Raw genomic sequence first — 23,226 nt, forward strand, 5'->3', positions numbered from 1 at the left:
ATGGTAAAGGAAATTCAAGGGGGAAAAAAAAAATAGGAATTCTGAGCTTTTGCACCAGGGTGGGGTTCAGCTTGTCTGACGCCAAGGGTGGGTGAGGAGCCCCCCGGAGAAAGGAAAGGAAGTGTCAGGGGGGCTGCGTGCCCCCGCAGTGGGGATGCTGATCCAGGATGGGGGCTTTGTCCCCTATGTGGGTTGCACCGGGGTCTCATCCCGGGATGGAGCACTGATATTTGCCCACTGGGATGAAGCACTCGGCTCTGCCCCATGGGCACTGCATGGTTTTCCTGCGCCAGGGTCCCAAAATGCAGCACCGCATGGGACCCCTGCTGCGTGCTGCCCCATTCCAAACCCTTTTTGGGCAATGCTCAGGAAGAGCCTTTGGTCCAGCCCCAGGGTGCTGCTGTGCTGCAGGGTGGGGGCTCGTGGGGACAACACTGTGTGCTCTGCCAAAGCCTGGGAGAAGAATCCAGAGGTGACAGCAGGGAATGCCATGGGACACCCCTGTAGGCATCCTGCGATTCACCCCACAAGCAGCCGTGGGCAGGAGTGAAGAGCAAAGAGCAAATCTCGGAGCTCAGCAGCAGCGGGCTGCTCCTGGGGCGCAGTGATGCTGCACGGCCCCGATGGGATGGGAGCAGCACAGAGGGGCTCCTTGCAGCCATGCGGGCTCTCCTGTACTCCAGTGCTGACGAGCTCTTGTAAACTATTAAGAAGAAACTGCAGGAATGTGAAGGATGTCTATCGTGAAGCCTCCGTCACTCTGCTAGCGATGGAGGAATAAACGAGACAAGATTTTATTTTATATATATATATATATATTATTTATGGCCTTTGCTTTGTTTAGGGTTAACTGCAGATTGGCTTTTTTCAAATCACTTCCAGACACACAAACCATGGCATGCAACACCCCACGGCTGCAGGGAGGCTGGGAGGGAGCCGGGCTGTTGCACAATGCGGTGCCCCAACTCTTCCTGCACCCGGGTTTCAGATTTCAGCTCTGGGCATCTCCGCAGCCAGAGGGGTTTGGGGCCATTCCCCAGGGCTGAGCTGTGCATGAACCCCATGGACTTGGGGTGTCAAGGGGCGCATCTCGCTGCCTGCCAGCTGCCCCATGCCAAGGGCAGGAAGAGCCATGGGACCACGTCGCCCAGTGCTTGGCATGTCGCCTGGTAACGCGTTCGCCGCTATGGCAGATCTCTGTCGGGTGGCAGGAGGGCTTTGAGCTGTGAGCTGGCATGGGGATGGGATGCTGCCACCAAATGACAGTGTGCCGTGGATCCGGGCAGGTCTGGGCTGCCATCATCCCACCTCTGAACCCAGCGTTCCTCCAAAGTGGCTGGGCAGGCAGGATGGGGATGTGCTGCTGTTCATGCGAACGGGAAGACAAGGCGAGATTTCTCAACTGGCACAAATGAAACCCACCAGAACGGTGTTGGGGGAGAGGACTCGGCCCTGCCTTCACCCCATGGCTGCTCCTGACCCCGGAATGGAGACCGTGGCCAAAACACACACATAGAATGGCTTGTAAGGAAAATAACCTCGGAGTGCCGAGCATCCCCTGTGCCCTGCGAACACACAGCGAATCCAAACGCTTCCCCTTCGCACGGGCAGATCCCAAGCAGCCAGAGACGGGGCTTGAGGAAAAAAAAATAAAAGGAAGCAAGAAAAAATAAGAAGGGAAAGAGCGGAGAGCAGAAACGAATCGCGCTCCTCGTCGGGAGGAAGGGAATGGGGCCGCACATCCACAGCGCTCCCACCCGGCCCTCCCGGGCGGCTCTTCCTGGGGACGCCCTGTCTCTCCTCCTCCTCCTCCTCCCCTCCGCCCGCTGATTGGTCCACCCCGGCTATATTTTGCCCCTTCCAGCCCAACATCATCCCAAAAAGTTTTTTTTTTGGGGGGGGGAAAAACGGGGAAAAAAAAAAAAAAAAAGAAAAAAAAGCAAAGGAAAGAAACCAAAACAACCCAAGGCGACCCCAAATCCCCCCGAAACCACCCGAACGCGGGCGAAGAAGCGAGCGGAGCTGCTCGGCGGCTGCAGGAGGCGGCGGGACGCGCGGGACTCGGTTCTCTCTCCGGCACCCGCTCGGGTCGGACACAAAGTGCTGTCCAGCTGGAATGAATATATCTGAGTCAAACTACTGCCGAGAGGAGATATCGCAACCCCGGGGCGACTGTTCATGGGTCACCGGCGCCGTGCCGGCCGCTGAGCCCGGGCTCGCCTTCCCTCGGCCCCCGGGAGCCGCCTCCCCCTCCAGCCGCACGCCCAGCCCCGAGCCCGGCTTCGCCTTCGGCCCCGCGGCCCCCGGGGCGGCCCCCGGCGCGGCCCCCAGCCGCACGCCCAGCCCCGAGCCGGGCTATGGATACAGCCCCCCGGCGGGCCGAGCCGAGGGGAAGGCCGGGGAGGATTCCCGCATCCGCCGGCCCATGAACGCCTTCATGGTTTGGGCGAAGGATGAGCGCAAACGGCTGGCGCAGCAAAACCCCGACCTGCACAACGCCGTGCTCAGCAAGATGCTGGGTGAGTGGGGTGCGGTGCGGGTACGAGACTAGGGGCTGGGAGGAAGGGGAGATGGGGAATGTAAGGGTGAGGGGCTGGGGGTGTGGGGATACGGGGCTGGGAGCTGAAGGACTGAGGCTGCGGGTGGGGGGTGTATGGGTACGAGTTTGGGGGATGTAAGGTTACAGGGTTGCTGTTGCAAAGGTATGGGGCTGCGGGGCGAAAGGGTGTGGGGATGAAGTATGTAAGGGTATGGGGACAGGATGTGTAAGGGTACGAGGATGGGGATGTAGGGATATGAGGCTGGGGGATGTAAGAGTACTGGGCTGGGGAACAGAGCTGGGGGATTGTAAAAGTACTGAGCTGGGAGGTGCAAGGGTACTGGGGGTTGTAAGGGTATGGGGCTGGAGGAGTAGTGTTATGGTGCTGGGCATGTAAGGATACAGAGCTGGGAGATGTAAGAGTACAGGGATGGAGATGTTAGGGTACGGGGTTTGGGATGTAGGGATATGGGGCTGGGGGTGTGAGCTACAGACGTACAGGAAAGAGGTATGCTCAGATATGGGGTTGGGGATGTGAGTTACTGGGGCGCAAAGCTAAGGATTTGGGCTGCAGACATATGGGGAACTGGGTTATAGGATACAGGGCAGTGGGATGCACAGATATAGGGCTGGGGATGCAGGTTGCAGGAGTACAGGTGTGAGAATGTGGATTGGAAGAGTATAGTGCTGCAGGATGCTGGCATGTAGGGCTGGGAATAGGGGCTATGTGGGGGGGAGGTTCAGGATGCAGGGTTAGAAGAATAAGGGTGCATGCTGTAGGGCCACATGGAAGCAGAATGCACAAATGTGGCTAGAGACGGGTTGTGGGGGTACAGGGCTGAGGATGTGGTCTGCAAGGGTATTGGACACTGAGACATGGGATACGCAGGCGTTGGGCTGGGGATACAGGGGTGCAGGGCTGGGGAAGTGGGCTACAGGAGTTTGGGGCTGGGGATGTGGACCGTGAGAGTGAGGGGCTGTTGATACAGTAACGCAGATCTGGCAGTGTGGACTATAGGGCAGCAGGATTATAGGGCAGCGGTGTGCAGGAATACAGGGCTGAGGATGCAGGCTGCAGGGATTCAGAGTGCTGGGATGTAGGCTGTAAGGGTAGAGGCTGTGGAACACAAGCTGCAAGGATAGGAGGACATGGAGTGCGAGGATAGGGGGCTATGAAGGACAGGCTGGAAGGGTACAGGGCTGTGGGATGCAGACTGCAAAGATATGGGGCTGCGGGAGATGGTTACAGGTGCTGAGGGCTGCAGGGCTGCAGGATAGGGCTGTGAGGTTACAGGTCTGTGGGATGCAAACTGCAGGGACACGGGACCGAAGCATGCTGGGTGTAGGGCTGTGGGATTAACGGCTCTGGGGTGCAGCACTATGGTCCCACAGAATGTGGGACTGTGGGATGGGGGGTTAGAGAGATGCATGCACACGAGAGGCGGGGAAGCAGGGCTGTGGGTTGCAGAAGTACAGGGCTGTGGGCTGTGGGAGTGCACAGCTGTGGAGATGCAGGATACGGGAACACAGGGCTGCAGGATGCGGGACGCACGGCTGTAGGATGCGGGATGTGGGAACACGGGAAGCAGGATATGGGTCGCCAGAGCTGCAGGATGCGGGACTACGGGAAGCAGGATATGGCCGGACGGGGCAGCAGGATGCAGAGACACAGCACTGCGGGATGCGGGGACGGGGAGCTCAGGAGATGGGGCTGTGGGTGCGGCTGGGGGACGGGCAGTTCGGGCTGTGGGTGCGGGATGCAGATGATTGGGCACCCTGGGGCCAGTCTCCCCTCTTCCCAGGGATTTGCAGCATCATGTCTGCAGCTGGGACATGGAGACGGCCCCACTTGGGACCCCGCTCTCCGTCCAGCACCAGGGCCCAGGCTGGGCACTGAGCCCGCTCAGCGCACCCCTCTGTGGGGGTCCTGAGGCCAGGCCAGTGTCACTGAGCTCCCTGTCCCCTTGCAGGCCAATCATGGAAAGCCCTGAGCGCCAGTGACAAGCGTCCTTTCGTGGAAGAGGCCGAGCGGCTGCGAATCCAGCACCTCCAGGATCACCCCAACTACAAGTACCGCCCGAGGAGGAAGAAGCAAGCCAAGAAAATCAAGAGGATGGAACCCAATATCCTCCTGCATAACCTTTCCCAGCCTTGCAGTGACAACTTCAGCATGAGTCACCACGGCGGCAGCCAGCCGGGCCACCCCCAGCCTCCCCCACTCAACCACTTCAGAGAACTCCACTCCATGGGGTCGGATATTGAAAACTACGGCTTGCCAACTCCCGAGATGTCTCCCTTGGATGTCTTGGAACAGACCGAGCCGGCCTTTTTCCCCCCGCACATGCAGGAGGACTGCGGCATGATGCCCTTCCGCGGGTACCACCACCACCACCCCCAGATGGAGTTTCCCCAGGAGAAGTGCCTGGGCCGGGACGTGGCCGTGCCCTACGCGCAGCCCCCAGCGCACTTGGCCGATGCCATGAGGACTCCCCACCCCTCCGGCCTCTACTACAACCAGATGTGCTCGGGGACTCAGAGCGGGCTTTCCGCCCACCTGGGCCAGCTCTCACCTCCCCCCGAAGCCCACCACATGGAGAGCGTGGATCACTTGAACCAAACCGACCTTTGGACGGACGTTGACCGCAATGAGTTTGACCAATATTTGAACATGAGCAGGACTCGTCCCGAAGCCTCGGGACTGCCTTATCACGTCTCCCTGTCCAAAGTGACTCCTAGGAGCATCTCCTGCGAGGAGAGCAGCTTGATATCCGCCCTGTCCGACGCCAGCAGCGCCGTCTACTACAGCCCATGCATCACCGGCTAGGCTCGCGCGTGCACCCAACGCAACAAGCCAACGAGCAGCCAATCCTCCTCTAACCGCGAGCTCCGTAATATGTAGAGTATCTCATTAAATGCATCGCTTTCTTTCTTAAAAAAAAAAAAAAAAAAGAAAAAAAGAAAAAAAAAAAAAAAAAACACCTAAAAAACCACAACCCAACCGTGCTGAACTCACCGATATACCGTATCTCTATATAACACATAGATGCCTTCCCAAAGCCAAAGGTTAACCACGCGCTAAGCCCGCCTGCCCGCTGCAGCTCCCATCGCTCCATCCTCTCGGGGGCATTTTTTAGGCAATTGCAGTGAATCCTGCCTGAGCCAACCCAGCACCAACACCATCACCCATTGCCCAGCACCCAGCCCTAGGAACTCGCGCACTGGGGGCCCTCGGGAACCCTTTTTGGGGGCTGTTGAAGACTCGTGGTGCCCGGTCGTGGTGGTCTTTAGGACAGTTTTTACTGTATTCTCAGCAATATATTTTAATTGGGCAACAAAACTATATTTTTACTAAGCATTTTTATATATATAAAATGGTATTTAATGTCTTTTCATTTTGTTGTCGTCGTCGTTTTGGTGGTTTGTTTTTTTTTTTGTTTGTTTTTTACTATTAGACTTTTTAAAAAAGAAATCAAGGGATATCCATGAGATCTAAAGCATTTATGTAGCAAAGCTGGATTTAAAAAAAAAAAAAAAAAAAAAAGAAAAAAAAGAAAAAAAAAAAAGGGGGGGAAAAGGAGATATTTTGTGAAAAAGGGAGTTACCGTGTAAATATTGTGGAACAATCGACTGGAATTTTGTACAAAGGAAAAATACGACTGCTAACACTTTTATTGTCTAGAACTGTACGGCGAGCAAACTGTTTGATACTGGTTAATTATTAAAACATCTTCATCTAATTGCTCCCATCTTGTGCTCTTGTTGTGTGAACACATTTTTTCCGCAAATCCATGTCGGCCCAACCAGTTCCAGATTGCTGCCGGCGCTGATGATGAACCTGGCACATGGGGCCGGGCTGCCCGGTGCTGGGGGCTCGCGGCCGCCCGTGGAGCAGCAGCTGTTCCTCTAATAAAACATGCGATATCCTCCTCCTACAACGTGCCTTCGTGTGGTCATTGTGCTGCGAAGCTGCTGGGGGGGTCACCGTGTGCTCACAGCTTTTTTCCTATGGGATGCCTCAAAAATCACATCGCTCCTCTTGGGGTGCTCCATGCTCTGTCTTGCAGCGTCCCCACATAGGAGCGTTCCTATAGTTTGGGGTATCCCCATAGCTTGGAGCATTCCCATGTCTTGGAGCATCCCTATAGCTTGGATATCCCCATAGCTTGGATATCCCCATAGCTTGGAGCGTTCCCATGTCTTGGAGCATCCCTATAGCTTGGATATCCCCATAGCTTGGATATCCCCATAGCTTGGAGCATTCCCATGTCTTGGAGCATCCCTATAGCTTGGATATCCCCATAGCTTGGATATCCCCATAGCTTGGAGCGTTCCCATGTCTTGGAGCATCCCTATAGCTTGGATATCCCCATAGCTTGGATATCCCCATAGCTTGGAGCATTCCCATGTCTTGGAGCATCCCTATAGCTTGGATATCCCCATAGCTTGGAGTATCCCCATAGCTTGGAGCATCCATGTAGCTTGGATATCCCCATAGCTTGGATATCCCCATAGCTTGGATATCCCCATAGCTTGGAGTATCCCCATAGCTTGGAGCATCCATGTAGCTTGGATATCCCCATAGCTTGGATATTCCCATAGCTTGGAGCATTCCCATGTCTTGGAGCATCCCTATAGCTTGGATATCCCCATAGCTTGGATATCCCCATAGCTTGGAGCATCCACGTAGCTTGGAGCATCCCCATAGCTTAGAGCGTCCATAGCTTGGGACATTCATAGCTTGGAGTATCCTTAGGTTGGAACATCCATATGTTGGAGCATCCCCATAGCTTGGAGCATGCATAGCTTGGAATATTCCTATAGTTTAGAGCACCCCTTAGCGTGGAGCATCCATAGCTTGGAATATTCCTATAGTTTAGAGCACCCCTTAGCTTGGAGCATCCATAGCTTGGAATATTCCTATAGTTCAGAGCACCCCTTAGCTTGGAGCATCCATAGCTTGTAATATTCCTACAGTTTAGAGCACCCCTTAGCTTGGAGCACCCTCACAGCTCAGAGCATCCCCACAGCTCAGAGCCCCCAGCCCTGCATGCCCTCACTCCCTGCCGAGCACCCGCAGCCCCATTCATCCCCCATCACTCCCCCCCATATTTGCAGCACTCAGTGTTTGCAACGCGGCCGTTTGCAGAGCAGTGTTGCATAAAACGCTGGTGGTATCCGTTCCTTGAATGATGAGTGATTTAAACCAGGCCGATATAGCCAAAAAAGGCTATTAAAAAAAAAAAGAAAAAAAAAAAAAAAAAAAAAGAAAATGAATAGAAGAAGAGTTTTTTTGTTGTTGTTGTTGGCAGAGAATTGCCTTTTAGGGGAAATGGATATTTAACAAATGACATTAATTTTCGAGCTTCTCCTAAATTAAATTCACATTAGTGTTAACAGGACTCAATCCCGACTCACTTTTTTTTTGAGCAAAGTGCTAATAAAACGACCCCGTTTGGGGCCGCCGATGCGTTCCCATTAAACGCCAGCAACGAACCTCGGCGTGTTTCCATATACAGTCTGCAAAAAGGGGGGAATACATGGAAAAATGACATCATTACCTACACGGGAGGGCTGGCGGGCGACGTGTGCCAGAACCGGGGCTGAAACAAACAAACAACACCCGAAATGAGAAGCATCCTGTGCCGCCGCCGATGACTATGAAAGGAAGCAGCCTTCTATAGGCTCCATCCCGCAGCAGCCCAGGAGGAAGGAGCCAAGGGAAAACAGCAAGCCCTGACTGATTTTCCAGCCCTCAGCTTCCAGGTACCATCCCCCCCCCCCCTCCCACCCCCCCACCCTTGTGAGTGTGTGCTCATTTCCTGCCATTGCAAAGCATCACTCCACCATCCCGCACCCATCTGCCCTCGGGTAGCTTTGAGCTCCGGGTGCTTTTCAGCTGCTGTTTCTTGGATTCCAAATAGAATCCAATGTGTTTAGGGGTTCCCAAGGCTGGGCATGGGTGGGACGTTCCCCAGAGCACCTGTGTTGGAAAATCATTGCAAATATTGCCGTGAGGTGAGGGATGGAGTGGGGTCTCCTCACTCTGACCAAGGATGCTGCAGCAGGGCTGGGTGCCAGCTGGGGAAGCAGGCAGGGCACTGCGGGGGGAGCAGTGGTTATCCCCTTACCCCCATCCTTGCCCATGGGCACATCATTCAGGTACAGAGGCTCCAGAACGCAAAACCCTTCCTTGCACAGCCACAGGTTGCACCGAGCCTCACTGAACAGCACCCATGGCAGGTTGGGGCTGGCACCCCTTGTTTTGAGATCAGCCCCATTCCCTGCAGACAGGGGGACAAGGAAGTAGCAAGAAAGCAGGGAACAAGCCTGTCCCTTGCAGAAGGACCAAATGCATGCGGGGCTGCACCCTTGGGGTCTCCTCTCTGCTGCACAGGGCTGCAAAGCAAGCCCTGCTTGCTGCTAGCTGCCCCTGCAGCAGCCCACTAAGACTTACAGCATGCAGCCCCAGAGATGCAATGTGCTGCCACCTCCACTGCAGCGCTGCAAAATCACGTAGCGGTGCAGGAGCGCTTTGCAGCAGTCAGACCTGTTCCTGAACAGCCGGAGCCCAGCCAGACCTTGCTGTGTGGTTCACAGCAAAGCTTCTGCACGCAGCCCTTTGTATGAATAACAAAGTGTAATTTGCCTGGTACCGCACAGGGCTGAGTGTTGGGAGCACGGTGGGGGCAGCCATGCAGTGCCGGCGGAGGCTCGGCCCCATTGCTCCTTGTCCTCCCACGGGTGCATCCTGCTCCATGCGCACACGTGGATTCCCCCCATCCTCTCCTTTGTGGCCCCATTCGGCCGTGCTGGGGCGATTTATTTCAGGGGGAGCCGTCAGGTGCTGCCTGGAAATGGAAACGGACTCTGCTGGAATAGTTTGGGGATGATTTCACCGCTGTTATGGCTCAGGCTGGGGCTGTTACCACGCAGCCCCTTCCGATTTTATGACTTAATCTCTCCAAAGCTCCGTGCCTGATGGGTTCGGACCGGAGAGGAGGAGCGAGGGGCTCTTAGCAGGTCGTTACAGCAGCAATGTGCAGAAATAATGTGACAGGTATATTGCAAATCGGACAGGCGCATCCTGTGCCTTTCCCAGGGATGGCTGTGGGGCCAGGACCTCGATGGGCCCCCAGTGTGCGTGGCTGCACCCACCAGGACCACTGCCCACATGCACAAATCCCAAATGCCACAACACTTGTGCAAGTGCTGCCGTGCACACACACCCTGTGCTCCCCGTGCCTCCCATGCTGGTGTTACTATGTGTGCTCGTGTGCGGGCTGGGCATCCCAATATTCTTGTGAGCAAACACGTGTGTGTGCACACCAGCATGTGTGCATCTGCAAGGATGTGTGCACTCGTGTAGGTGCACTGCTGTGTGCACCCATGTCTGCATGCATCTGTGTGTGTGCCCATGCATCCAGGCGTGTGCAGTGGTGTGGCATGCATGTGTTCATTTTTGCGTGTGTGCATGCATGAGAATGTGTGCATCCACACGTGTGCAACTGTGGGAGCACATGCCCGTGTATACATGCGTGTGTGTGCATCCGTGTCTCTGCGTGCATCTGCGTGTGTGCATTTACGTGCACACATTTGCACATCCTTCAGTGTGTGCATGTGTGTGTGTGTGCACTCGTGTGCGTCTCCACAACCGTGTGTGTGAGCATCCGTGCGTATCTGTGCACCCACGTGTGTGCATTCGTGTGCATATGTGGGCACCTGTGTGTGCGTGTGCTCCCACGTGCACCTACGTGTGTGCATTCATGTCTGTTGTATGCCTCTGTGTGTGTGCATCTGGGTGCATCTGTGTGTCTGGGTGTGCATCCATGTGCATGCGTCTGTGCACGCTCGCATGCACACTCTGTGTGTTCTGCCGGAGGCTCACTGGTCAGGTTTATGGCCCTCCTGCTTTTTTTTATGGCATTATGGAGCACTGGATGACATCACCCACATATTAAAACAGCATGTGCCAGCCGGACCGTCCCGGCGGTGTGCAGCTCTGGGGCTGCAGCTGGCAGCAACCCACAGGCGACCAGAGCTGTCCTGGCCAGAGCACACCAGAGGGAACAGCAGTTTGGATGAAGTCATCCCAGCTGGGACATGCAGGGGGAATCGCAGCTCCACACTGCACCCTGGGAATAGAGGGGTCCCTCCTGAGGGTGCTGGGAGCTGCCTGTCCCTGCCGCAGGGATGGGGCTCAAAACCAAACCTGATGGTGGGAAATGGCTCTGAAACATTTTCCTGACTCGAGAAAAAGAGCACTGGGATGAAATATTAAAAAGAAAAAGGGAAGTAAAAAAAAGGGGGGGGGGGGGGCTTCTATGTTTTGGATTGGGAGGCAAGTTATTTAGAAATGTAACTGCAATTATATGCTTTAAAAGTTAACCAGAGGGAAAAGGCTGAAGTGTGAAGAAATTGTCCATAGCTCCACCTTCCCCAGTGAAGCCAAAGGAAAGGTTGTCTCGGTTTCTCGGCCTCAGACTTTCTGTTTTGCAGCCCAGTTTGGGAAAGGAAATGTTTAAAAATCTCCATACTTCTTGCAGGACAGGAAAGCCACGGCTTCCTCCGCAGCCCCACTCAACACTGCCCTGAGCCACAGCAGCACAGGGCCATGGGAGGCTGCTGCTGTCCTTCCCCAAACCCCAGCCCCAGCTGCTGAAAATCTGCTGTACCGAGGGTCTGCATCTCCCCTGTAAAGCTCACATCAGCTGTGAACTGAGATCTCTCCACTGCTCAGCTCACAAAGCATTTCCCGACAGCTGGAGGTCACCTAACAAAACCCAACTCAACATAACCCAACAGAGCACATCCAACTCCACCAACCCAATCCAGCCCAACCCAAACCACATTTAGCCAACCCAATTCAATTGTCTTAATCCAGTATAACCAATGCAACCAAAAGTTTCCAGTTTTTTATGCTTTTTTTTTCTTCTTTTTTATTCAGATTGGAGGCACGTTATTGAAAAATGTGACCACGATGTGTGCTTTAAAGGCTAACCAAAGGAAAAGGCTGAAAAGCAAGGAAAGTGTTAAAATGTTCCCTTTATCAACCAAGCTGAAGAAAAAGTTGTCTTGGTTTCTAGGTTCCTAAACTTCCCCAATGCAAACAACTCAGCCTACCCCTACCTAACCCAACACAACCCAAAACAATCCCATCGTACTCTACCAACTCAATCTATCTTACTTAACCTAACCCAACACAACCAAGGTAGCCTAAACTAATCAACCTAACTCACCCCAACCAACTCGCTGTGTTTGCCTAATCCAACCCAACACAATCTAACTCTACCAACTCAATCAAGCCTACCTAAGCCAACACAACCAACCCAACCCAACCCAACCACCTCAATGCATCAATTTTACCAACTCAACCTAGACTATCCAACACCAACCCCCCACACCAATCAAGTCCCCCCATCACCTTCCATGCAGCCATTCCGAGCCGCTGCAGGGGTCTCAGTGGAAACCTCTCCCTGCTCATGCTCACTGCCCCAGGGGGTGTCCCAGTGGGGAGCTGGATCACGTCCCCCCGCCGGCTCGGGAGCGTCACAGACTGTCTGAGGCTCATCAGCAGAGTCAGGCCAGGCCGCGCGGGGCCGATCTGGGAAGCCGTCCAGCCATCCGCTGGAGAGAGGAGTCTGCCTAAAAATGACTCTCCTGGCTCCCCTCCATGCTCCGACTGTCCCATATGGAACAAATGTACATTTTCCATCAATTGTTTGTATTTTTCATTTAAAGAAAGAAGGAGGGGGGGTGGAAGGCAGAAAGAAAAGGGGCTATACATATATACGAAGCGTCAGTGACAGCAGATAGGCCCCATCGCAGAGAGGGAGAAACACTGGCCAGCGTTCAAGAGACTCAAACGTATGGTATGAAACAATAAATTTTAAGTGTGTTTTGACATATTTGGTGGTCTCTGCCTCATGCTTAATGAGCGTTGGTCCATGTTACGGGGGAATGGCGCAGCTCGTTGTGGTTGGCAGGATGTGCAGGGGGCCGGCGGCCAGCGGGGCCAGGGTGGACGTCGAGGTGGTCCTGGCATGTGTGCCCCAAGTGAATGGGGCAGGGGGGTGGGACGTGGGGACGGCACTGACACACTCAGAGGAAGTGATTCTGCAGGAACACTGGTACCCGCAGGGGTGAGCTGCGTCACCGTAACGCCAAATGGCGAAGCGAGAGCATCAGGAGATGGACTGGGGTTAAAACTGGTGGAGAGAGATACAGCATGGCGATGTCCCCGGGCATGCATGGCACAGTGGGAGCTGCCCCATCCCGCCCCGTGCGCCGCTGGGCTTTTTGGCGAACAGGCTTGCGTCTCTGCTGGCTCGTCCTCAACTCAGCATCACTTCAGCTGCAGAAGAAGAACTGAGAGGTCACAGAAAGGAGATGCAGAGGAGGAGAGCGGGGCTGCACACAGCACCCATCCCATGTGCCCCACTCTGCCCCGCCGCTGTGCCATGGCAGCCCCGCTCCCCTCCGCTGATGGGGTCTGATCAGAAAGATGGACATGAAAGTGGAGCTTGGCTCTGTTTTCTCTCTCATTCAGAACATTCAAAAACTATTAACTGTGGTGGGGGTAAAAAAGCAGCTGGTTTTAATATCGTGCTCTTCCAATTGTGTTTCTTTTTTTTTCTTGCTTTTCGCGAGCACTTTAAGTGACATGGTTACATGTATTTGATTAAAAAGCTGTAATTCAACGAGTGCGTTTTCTTGTACCGTACAAAACTGCTTAAAGACACAGGATTTATTTATGGTGGTCTCCCGGTTTTCTAGCTCTGCTGAAAACAAGATGACAGGAGAATCAAGGAAAGGAGACAAGAGTGGCAGACACGGACAAGCGATCCTGTCTGCATATCCCAGTGTGGGGAGCATGAGTGAGTCCTTCCTTCCCATGCAGAAAAAATCCCTTTAGTTCCAATGTAGGACTCATCCTGCTGCCCCCATGCACGTCCCGGGGCTGTCTGCCCATCCTTGTGTGCTGGTCCCAAAGGCTCCAGTCCCTTTTTGCCCTTCCCAAGGTTGGATCACGTCTCACAAAGGATTTTGGGGAATGAAATCTCCAGGCCTGGAGAAGCAATGGATAAGGTGGAGACAGGGGCTGACAAAGCAGTGCAAAGCCCATGGGGACCACAAGAGAGATCCCAGGTTTTGAGGATGTGGCCCCAGTTCAGGCTGAGCTGTGTCCCGACTGTTCCAGTGCGCTACAGAGCCCATCCCACACCAGCAGTTCCAATTCTGAAGGAGGAAAAGGCCTTTATGAGATCCCAGCGAGGAGCCGGGGCCACCAGGAACCCACAATCTCCTCCCGTTAACCCTGGCATCTCCCAGCTCCGTGCCACACTCACTTGCACTCCGATGAGTTTTCCATTTCAGAGTGATGCACTGGCCCCAGCAAGGCAGGGGGACAAGGTGGGGGAGGTGACAGCAACATGGGGCTGCCCCGAGGCCGATCCCACCTGCAGCTGTGGGGTCCTGCCGTCCCTCTGCCTGCATTGCAGGGACCTCTCCCAGAAGCATCTTTTCCTTGGCTCGCTCCTGCCCGGGGATCACCTGCAGTTCAGCTGATTTATGAACGGAGAATTTTTCAAACTCCGTTTCCTTTTCATTGTTGTTTCAGTTGCTGCGCTCGCTTCCGCCCTCCTTTGAATAACTGCTGCCATGCTGCAGGCGATGAGAAAGGCTGCGGGTAAACACTCACACTTGGCTCCGGAGCCAGGACCCGGCTGGACACATGCAGGAAAATCCTTCTCCCCACCCCACTGCAGACCCAAACTGAGTGCCCAGGGGACGGGGCCGCCCAGCAGCCAACCCCCCCCCCCCCCCAATGCAGACGATGCTCAAAGAGAGCAGAGCCCCCTCCAACCACGTCGTTCCCACGGATGGGCGCTGGGAGCATCTCAGCCCCCATAGGGATGCAGCTCTTCAGAGCTGTGCTGGGAGGAATTCGGGCTGCGGTGGAACATGTGGTTTTCCTGGAGGGACCCCGAGAAGTGTTTTGTGGTGGCTTTAAGCCTGCGGGGAGGGCAGGGTCCCCAGGCTGGGGGTTTTGCTCAGCAGAGTGGTGACACCCAGCTGCTGTCCCATCCTGTGCACGGCCACACCGGGGGGTACCCGGGATGCGGGGGGCTCCTTGCCCCCACGGCAATGCTGTTGCCAATTGCGGTATGAAGAACAAGCTCTGGGGAGAGTTCAGGTTGGTTTACAGCTAAATTCTTAATGCCCGTATCCGTGTTTGTATAGATGTATATAGAAGGAAAGGCAAGGAGCCAACCCCCAATCTCGGCTCCGCACTCCCCAGCCTCTCCCCTCGCAGCCGCAGCCACTGCTCTCCGTGCCACCAAGGAAAGCCTCAGCGCAGCCCCAGCACTGCGTACCCAGCGCCAGTCCCAATCCCCATCCCTGTCCCCATCTCCATCCCTGTGCCATTGTCCTGCCCTTCCTCCCACCGTCCGCCCCGGGGCCACGGGGAAAACAGGAAGCTGTCCCCAGCGTGCGGCTGCGGAAATGAGACAAACGGGCTGGAGCGGCCGCGAGGACGGCGGGCGGAAGCGGACAGGATATTTGGAACGGACGGTGAATTCTTGGGCTTATCTCTGTGCCGCAGAGGCTCGGGAGTCCTTACACAACAGCGCCCAGCTGGAGCGAGGCCCGCGGCCAGCACCGGGGCTGGGGCTGCGTCCTCATCCCGTGGCACCGTGGATGGCACCGGGGAGGGGACCTGGCAATGGGTGCCATTGGGTGACTCCAGGATGGCTGCAGGATGGACTCGATGCCAGCACGGCAGCACTTCCAATGCATTCACTCCATTGCAGCCTGACCAGCTGCTGCTTGCCTTTTCCTAAGTTATTTTTCATGATCATGCCCTGTTACTGACTTATATTCAGCACATAGAGCGTGGCTGTGGAATACAAAATGGGTCCATGGCTCCCAAAGATGACATTTTGTGTGGTGCTCTAAGGGCTGCCAGTTCAGGGTGGGTCTGTAGCAGAGGCAGAAGTCGTTGAGCATCACCTTCTCATTGTGTTCCCAAAGCCACTGGGGTCTCCCAGTTGGCCATGGCTCATAGCTGCAAGATGGGGTTAATCAAAGCTCTTATGGAGATGGAGAGCATTGGTGGCACGGGCAATGGCCAGGGGTGGGTGGAGGGGACACCCCACACGGACAGAGGGACACCACAGCCACGTGCCCACCTCAGAGGACTGCCGAGGCCAATGGAGTTGAATTATGCATCTGAGGGGGGGACAGGGTGTGATGGGTCACTCTGGATGAGGCTGAGACTCCTCCTCTGCATGGAGGAAGACAAAGAATGGAAGCGGCCGCACATTGCAACACTTCCCCGGCGAGCACAATGGAAATGCCATCCTCCTTCTTGTGAAACAGAAACCTCATATGATCTCGCTGAAGGCTGAGACACTCTTGTAGGTCTGGCCAGGCTGACTTTCTGCACGCAGCAGAAGGGGACGCTGGGGATCCCATTGCCATGCACTCCCACTCGGTGAGGGCTACATGGATGAACCCACTACTGTGGCACGAGAAGGAAAGGGGGATTCCCACTGCTTCCTTCACCCCTCCTCTTCCTCCTCCTCCTTTCAGCCCACCCTCATACCCAGCTATCTGTGCCACCCGCACGCACTGCCACATCACCGGGCACCCCACGCACCTCTCTGGCTGCACAGTGGGACAGTAAACTTCTTGCCATCAACTTCTTTCTCCCTTTATATTCTTGACCTGGGATTTAATTAGCCCCCTGCTTCCTGCCTATATGAAAAATCACTTCCCCGAGCAGGTGGCTCCGATACCACTGTTGTCATGTTTGTTGGGGGGGGGGTGGGGAAGGTGGTAAATGGGGGGAAGAGTTTGTTGTTTATTTTTGTATTTACAAAGCACAGCTTTTTCCTGGTGCCGGGCACGGGAAGAGCGGCAGGATGTGACCTCCATCCATCTCCCCCTCCCACACACAATGCGCCGTGGGTGCCGCCGCCATTGTCCGCACGGTGACGGGCACCTGGCGCCCGCCGGCACCGCCGCCACCACCTCCAGCTGGGCCCCGCGCTGCGCACATGCACAGAACAACAGCAAATTGGAAAAAAAAAAAAAGAGCAAGGTTGCAGATTTCCTCTCTGGAAAACAACGGGGAGAGGCGTGGGAAGGAGGGAGCGAAGCGCTGCGCCGGTGTCACCTCTGTGCCACAGCCCCCGGGGGGGGGTCCTGGCTGCCACTCTTGGAGTGCTGCAGTGAAGTCCCTGCGTGCGTGGAGAGCCTTTGTGTGTCCCATGGGCTGTCCTGTCCATCGAGGCACGGCGTCCTCCTGGCTGTCCTGGCCCTCTTCCAGGGCTCACACAGCACAGGGTAGAGCCCAGGTATCCACCCTGTGCACAGGGCAGATGTGCTCTTCTTCCTCATGCGTGGAACAGGTGTGTCCTTTATCCCTATGCATGGGGTGAACTTGTGCCTTGCCCCCGTGCAAGAGGCAGATATGTCCTTTATCCCTATGTACATCATGTATGTCCTTTATCTCCATGCGTATGGGGCAGATGTGCCCTTTGTCCCTATTCATAGAGCAGATATGTCCTTTATCCCCATGCATGGGGTATATGTGCTTCCTATCCCCATGAAAGGAGCAGATATGTTCTTTACTCCCATTCATGGAACAGATGTGTCCTTTACTCCCATGCATGGGGCAGATGTATCCTTTATCCTTGTGCATGGTGTAAACGTGCCTTTTATCCCCACATATGGGCCAGTAGTGCACTTTTTCCCCATGCATGGCATAAACACACCTCTGACTATGCTGGCTGCAGCCCTGCCCAGGCCCACACCTGCTTTCCCCGTGGGCAGATGACAAACAGAGCACCACCCAGTGCTGCCATCCAAACCCCAGCAGGGACAGGCAGAGGGGACCACTGCCCCATGGCGACCACCCCCAGCATGTGCTGCTCCTCCATCCCTGGGGGCCGGCTCAGCCCTGGGAGCATCCCCAAGCCTGCAGACCCCAGCATGGCCCCGGGCAGCCGGACACACAGCTGTGTGTTGGCTCTGCACAAGCTGCTGTGCTCTGCGGAGCAGCTGGCCTCGGAGCAGGGCTCACGCTGCCCAGCCTTCCCCCCAGCCAAACGTGGGACGGATTAAGGCGTAATGAAGTGAAATCTGCCTTCTTTTATTATGCTAAATAAACACCACTATATAGACATATGTACTGGTGTTTAATTTGGGGAGAGGAGCGCACCGACGCTGATTGCATCCGTTTTCACACATTAGCGTCTGGGCAGCCAGGCTTTGCAGTGACGGAGCAAAGAGACATGGAGAAAAGGGATGTGGCTGAGCTCCATACAAGGGGCAAACATTGGACGTGACCCCCAAATCCACCGCCATCTCTCCCATGATACTTTTTTTCCCATGCATTATCAGTGCCCCAATAGGAATCTACTGCAGTATTTTACAGAGCAAAAGGGGTTTCCCTCCGAGAGCAGCTTCCCCAGCTGCTCCCTCTGAGTGCAAAGACCCAGCACCACCAAGCTCAGCTCCATATCCCATGCCAGCCCTACCCATGGCTTTGCTGGGGCTTGAAGGGTTGCATGGCACGGTTGCTCTCTGAGTATCTCCAGCACTGCAGCGTGCCCCATCCCCACTGCAGAACCCCCGCAGTGCAGCTCACAGGAACCCCACGCAGAGCAGCATTGCCCGCGGAGCAGCTGGCACAGGGCACGCATTGCTCAATGCCCCTCTCACAGCCTCGCCCCAGCAGCAACGAAACGCAGCAGTGAAGGGCGGTGTCAGCACGGGCATTGCGTAGCACTGCACAGCATGGCACGGTGTTGCATGGTATGGCTTTGCATGGCACAGCACTGCACGGCAGAGCGTGGCACTGCACGACATTGCACGGCACAGAGTTGCATGGCGTTGCACAGCATTACACAGTAAGGCACTGGACAGAACAGCATTGCGCAGCACGGCATTGCATGGCATTGCACAGCACTGCATGGCATTGCATGGCACTGCATGGCACTGCATGGCATTGCATGGCATTGCACGGCATTGCATGGCATTGTACAGCACTGCATGGCATTGCATGGCATTGCACAGCACTGCATGGCACTGCATGGCATTGCATGGCATTGCACGGCATTGCATGGCATTGCACAGCACTGCATGGCATTGCACAGCACTGCATGGCATTGCATGGCACTGCATGGCACTGCATGGCATTGCACGGCATTGCATGGCATTGCACAGCACTGCATGGCATTGCATGGCACTGCATGGCACTGCATGGCATTGCATGGCATTGTACAGCACTGCATGGCATTGCATGGCATTGCATGGCATTGCACAGCACTGCATGGCACTGCATGGCACTGCATGGCATTGCACAGCACTGCACAGCACTGCATGGCATTGCATGGCATTGTACAGCACTACATGGCACTGCACAGCGTGTCATGATACTGCCCTCCCGCAGCCATGGCGAGCTTTGTGCTTGCAGAAATGCCACCCAACACCTTGGGAACAAGTCGAGCACTTATTCCCAAATCCATTCTTTACATTGGTTTATTCCCAAACGTAGCCCCCAAATCACTGCATCCCCCATCCCAGCACCACATCGGCCCCATCCTGCCGAGCTCAGCAGGTGCAGCCCTGTGAGCACAGCACCCACCACCCCACACAGCCCCCACCCCACTGCCCACCCCCAGGCCCCCTCAGCCCACCTGGGAGCGGGGCGGGCAGGCGCACACGTGCTGCTCAGCGCAGTTGGTTATGGTTACGTTTGGCATCAGTCGCTTCCATTGGGCTCAATAGGGGAGGGAGAGAGAAAAAGGAAAACTCAGCTCAAGGCGATTTAATAAGTTCAGCGTTACGAGCTGGGGAAAAGCTGTGGAACACACAAGTGGTAACGCAGGATTAATCTTTCCTTTAGTCTTGGGAATTATGTTTTCATTAATCCTAATTTTTCCAGATGTTTCACTCCTTATACCAGGCTCTTCAAAGCCTCTGTGGCTGCAAATTCTAATGAAGCCATGAGAACATTTTAAAGAGAAAGATTCAAAGCTTAAATTGCTTCCTTTTTTTTTTTTTCTTCTCTCTCTCTCTCTCTCTTTTTTTTTTTTTCTTTTACTTCTTTTTTTTTTTCTTCTTTCGTTCCCCCCTCGTTGGGCTGTTGGGGAGCGCATGTGTGTGCGGTCCCGGCGCCTCCACATGTTGTGTTACACAATGTGCTAACAAGATGGAGCGGGCCGTGGCCGCGTGATGCGCGGTGACGTCTGTTCCTCTTTGTCCCTGGGCAGAGCGAGGGGCTCAGGGGGGGGCTGGCCACCTGCCCAGCTCCGTGGGGCAGAAGCAGCCGGTCTCTGGTGGAGGTTGCGGCATCGCCACGACAGCATGGGGAGAAGAAAAAGGGATGGGTTAGAAAATAGCCAGGCGTTTGGGTAGGACCTACACTGTGTGTTTGGGTAGGACCTACACTTGGTGTTTGGGTAGGACCTACACTGTGTGTTTGGGTAGGACCTACACTTGGTGTTTGGGTAGGACCTACACTTGGTGTTTGGGTAGGACCTACACTGTGTGTTTGGGTAGGACCTATTCTATGTGTTTGGGTAGGACCTACACTTGGTGTTTGGGTAGGACCTACACTGTGTGTTTGGGTAGGACCTATTCTATGTGTTTGGGTAGGACCTACACCAGGTGTTTGGGTAGAACTTACGATGAGCATTTGTGTAGGACATACATCACATGTTTGGGTAGGACATACATTGTGTGTTTCTGTAGGACCTACAGTACATGGCCATGTAGGACATACACAATGTGTTTGGACAGGATCTACAATAAGCATTTGGGTAGGACCTACACTGAGTGTTTGGATAGGGCATACACTATGTGCTTGGGCAGGACCTACATGGGGTGTTTAGGTAGGGTCTATGAGGAGCATTCAGGTAGGCCCTAGAGTGGGTGTTTGGGTAGGACCTACAATGAGCATTTGTGCATACACACCATGGTGTGTATACAGGATACACAACATGTGTTTGGGTCAGACTAACAATAGCCAGTGTTTGTGTAGGACCTACAGAGCTGGAAGAGGCGGTAGGAGAACCTTCACAGGCAGAAGCACAACAGCTCTTTAGGAAATGTAACTTCTGTTGTGCCCATGGGGTGACACCAAGACTAGGAAGGAAAACAGGGCAGTCCCCAGCAGCTGATGGGCACTGCATGGTGCCTTGGCTGAGCATCCCCTGGTGGCCCCCTTCCACCTCGATACCAGCCTGATGTCAGCATGATACCACCCCAAAGCCACTGCAGCCCCACACTCCCCCAGCCATCCCACACACAGGACCTATCCCCACACCGTGTTCCCAAGCCCTGCAGTGACGCAGACGATCTGAAAATCCTCCCGGTCCGCAGCGCCCTGGATGCAGATCCATGTACTTATATGGCCTGCAAGATGCGGTGGGACTATGACCAGCGTCTGGAAATCCAGATATGACTAGATCCCTTCATTAGTAATTTCTTGTACATGACTTTCTAGACCATAGGGATTTGTTAAATTTGCAGGAGTGTTTTCTCACAGTGCCACGGACTGGCTGCTGCCAGCATACATTGGCTCGGATCTGTCAGATCCTGTTGCCTTATATGACCCGCCGTTAATTCCGCTTTTCTTTGTATCCAGCCCTCAGCGGGGAACTCCTCGAGCAGTCTCAGCGTGGATCATGCTAAAATGGTTCCCCGGCCCTCCTGCCATAAAACAACTGCCCACACAGTGAAAGGGGGGATGCGGGGGGTGGATGCAGCTCTCCCTCCCCGCCGCCCCGCTCCTCTCCAGATGCTTCCTCCATCCCTGAGCTCCGGTGCCGAAGCGAAACTCATCCTATAAAACCCATCCCACGAAACTCATCCCTACAAAAGTCGTCCTGCAAAATGGTCCTGGAAGGACCGAACTTTCCCCCATTGCCCCCACACTGTGGGTACAGCAGTGTTCCACGGGCGTACCCCACTCTGTGGGTTAATCATTGGCTGCTCTGCAGGTCCAGGGGTGCCAATGGGGCCAGGGGGACTTTCCCCTCCCTGGTGACCTCTTGAAACTTTGCCCTCTCTTTATGGGGGCCATAAAGGTTATTTTTTAATAGCACCCCAGCAGGGTCCCCTGTGCTCTGCAGCGGGGTCCTTGGCCTGGGGACAGCAGGCATTGCTGCTCTTTGCCCTCGTGAGGGTTTGGAAGGTTGGGGTGGGCTGGGATAAGGCATCAGGGTGCCGAGCACCACCATACTGGCTGCCCTCGGCTTTGCACCTCTGTGAGCCCTTATGCACATCCTAAAGCCTACAGCATTGCCTGGGCAAGATTTCCAGCTGGAAAGAGAATACCCACCCGAGGAGCATAGGGCATCCTGCTGAGCCTGCAGTTCCATATCTGCCACTGACAGAGATAAGGAGCCATCACCTCCCCATACAGCCCCCAGCTCTCTGCTTGTTAAATACCTGCTCAAAGCTCCCCTTTCCTTACAGGCGGCTTTTCCTATCAGCGTTTTCTCCGGCCCTTAAACATGCTCTGAACCAAAGCACTTCTGTCTGTTGCAACGATTCGCCGTGTCATTGGAAACCCCAAATCGAAACCCATCGAGTGGGTGACGTGGCAATGGGCTACGGGTGAGGGGTCAGCTGTGCTGAAAACACTTCTCTTTCCCTTTTTTTCTGTCGGTGAGAAGGACAGGGCATCCCTTCTGCCCCATAGCACAGGGTAAGGGAGGAGATGGGAGCAGGAGGAGCCCCACAGCCACCCCGCTTGCTATGGGGAACCCCATTGCACATCCCAGCCCCACATCAACCCCCAGCACTCAGGGATATCAGGTCAACCCCCGTGCATCCTTGTGGTCCCAAAATGGCAATCTCCTGCCCTGGTCACGTGGAAAGGACAACCCTGAGCCTCTGCTGGCAAGGATGGAGCATCCCCTGGTCCAAGCCCACCAACCCTCAAGGCCCTCTGCCCTTTGTTTTGCAGTCCGAGGTGGCTCAGCACAACGTGACCCCATCGCCGTGCCCGAAGGCGCTCCCTCCAACGCACCTCCTATCGACGTTGCCCCGATTTCCAGCATCGCTGTGTTGAAAAATGGCAGGGAAGGGTTTGGCAACGCGGCCGCGCGCGGATTATTCAACAATTGTTTCCCATTTTGCGCCCTCGCCTGCCTCATCCTCCAGTAACAATGACGAAGAGCGGCGCGGAGCCAGCGCCCGCGGCAGGGGTGTTGAGATCAGGGACAGCACAAAAATATCTTCTCTCTGGAACAAATATTTACCAACCCTTCTGCCTTTTGTTCTTGTGGTTCTCATATTTTTTTTCCAGACATTCACTGGCAAAATGTCACATTAAACAGCAACCCAGAAACTTCGGGGTAGCAGCTTGGCTGCTCTGGGTTTTGTTTTTCTCGCGCGCTAATTGTTAATGAATTTCCAGCCATCCAAGCCAACACAAACCTGTGAGAAAAAGATCTTTGCGGCCTGAATTCGGGGCTTCACAGGGCATCGTGAAGGTTGGGCAACGCGTGCATGGTACCAAAGCCATGGTGAGCCCAGAGCTGTCCCCATCCGGGCAGAGCCGGCAGCACTCAGCCACGTCCTGCTGCGCACACGCACAGGGAACCCTCCCAGCATTGGTACTGCTGACGGGTTCTGGCTCTGGGGTTGCAGATGGGGGAAAGTGGGTC

At 55.0% G+C, this 23,226-nt stretch overlaps 1 protein-coding gene across 1 annotated transcript; it reads left to right on the top strand.

Moving 5' to 3' along the window:
* Window positions 1-1,991: 1,991 nt before the first annotated feature.
* SOX18 (SRY-box transcription factor 18) lies at window positions 1,992-5,363 on the top strand (the record flags this gene model as incomplete). The annotated part of the gene is made up of 2 exons (XM_079543291.1): window positions 1,992-2,519; window positions 4,510-5,363. Exons 1-2 carry the CDS (start codon window positions 2,117-2,119, stop codon window positions 5,361-5,363), a joined length of 1,257 nt encoding a protein of 418 aa, XP_079399417.1. The 5' UTR covers window positions 1,992-2,116.
* Between the last annotated feature and the right edge of the window lie 17,863 nt (window positions 5,364-23,226).

This window comes from Tetrao urogallus (assembly GCF_951394365.1).
Source record: "Tetrao urogallus genome assembly, chromosome: 16".
Classification (NCBI taxonomy): domain Eukaryota; kingdom Metazoa; phylum Chordata; class Aves; order Galliformes; family Phasianidae; genus Tetrao; species Tetrao urogallus.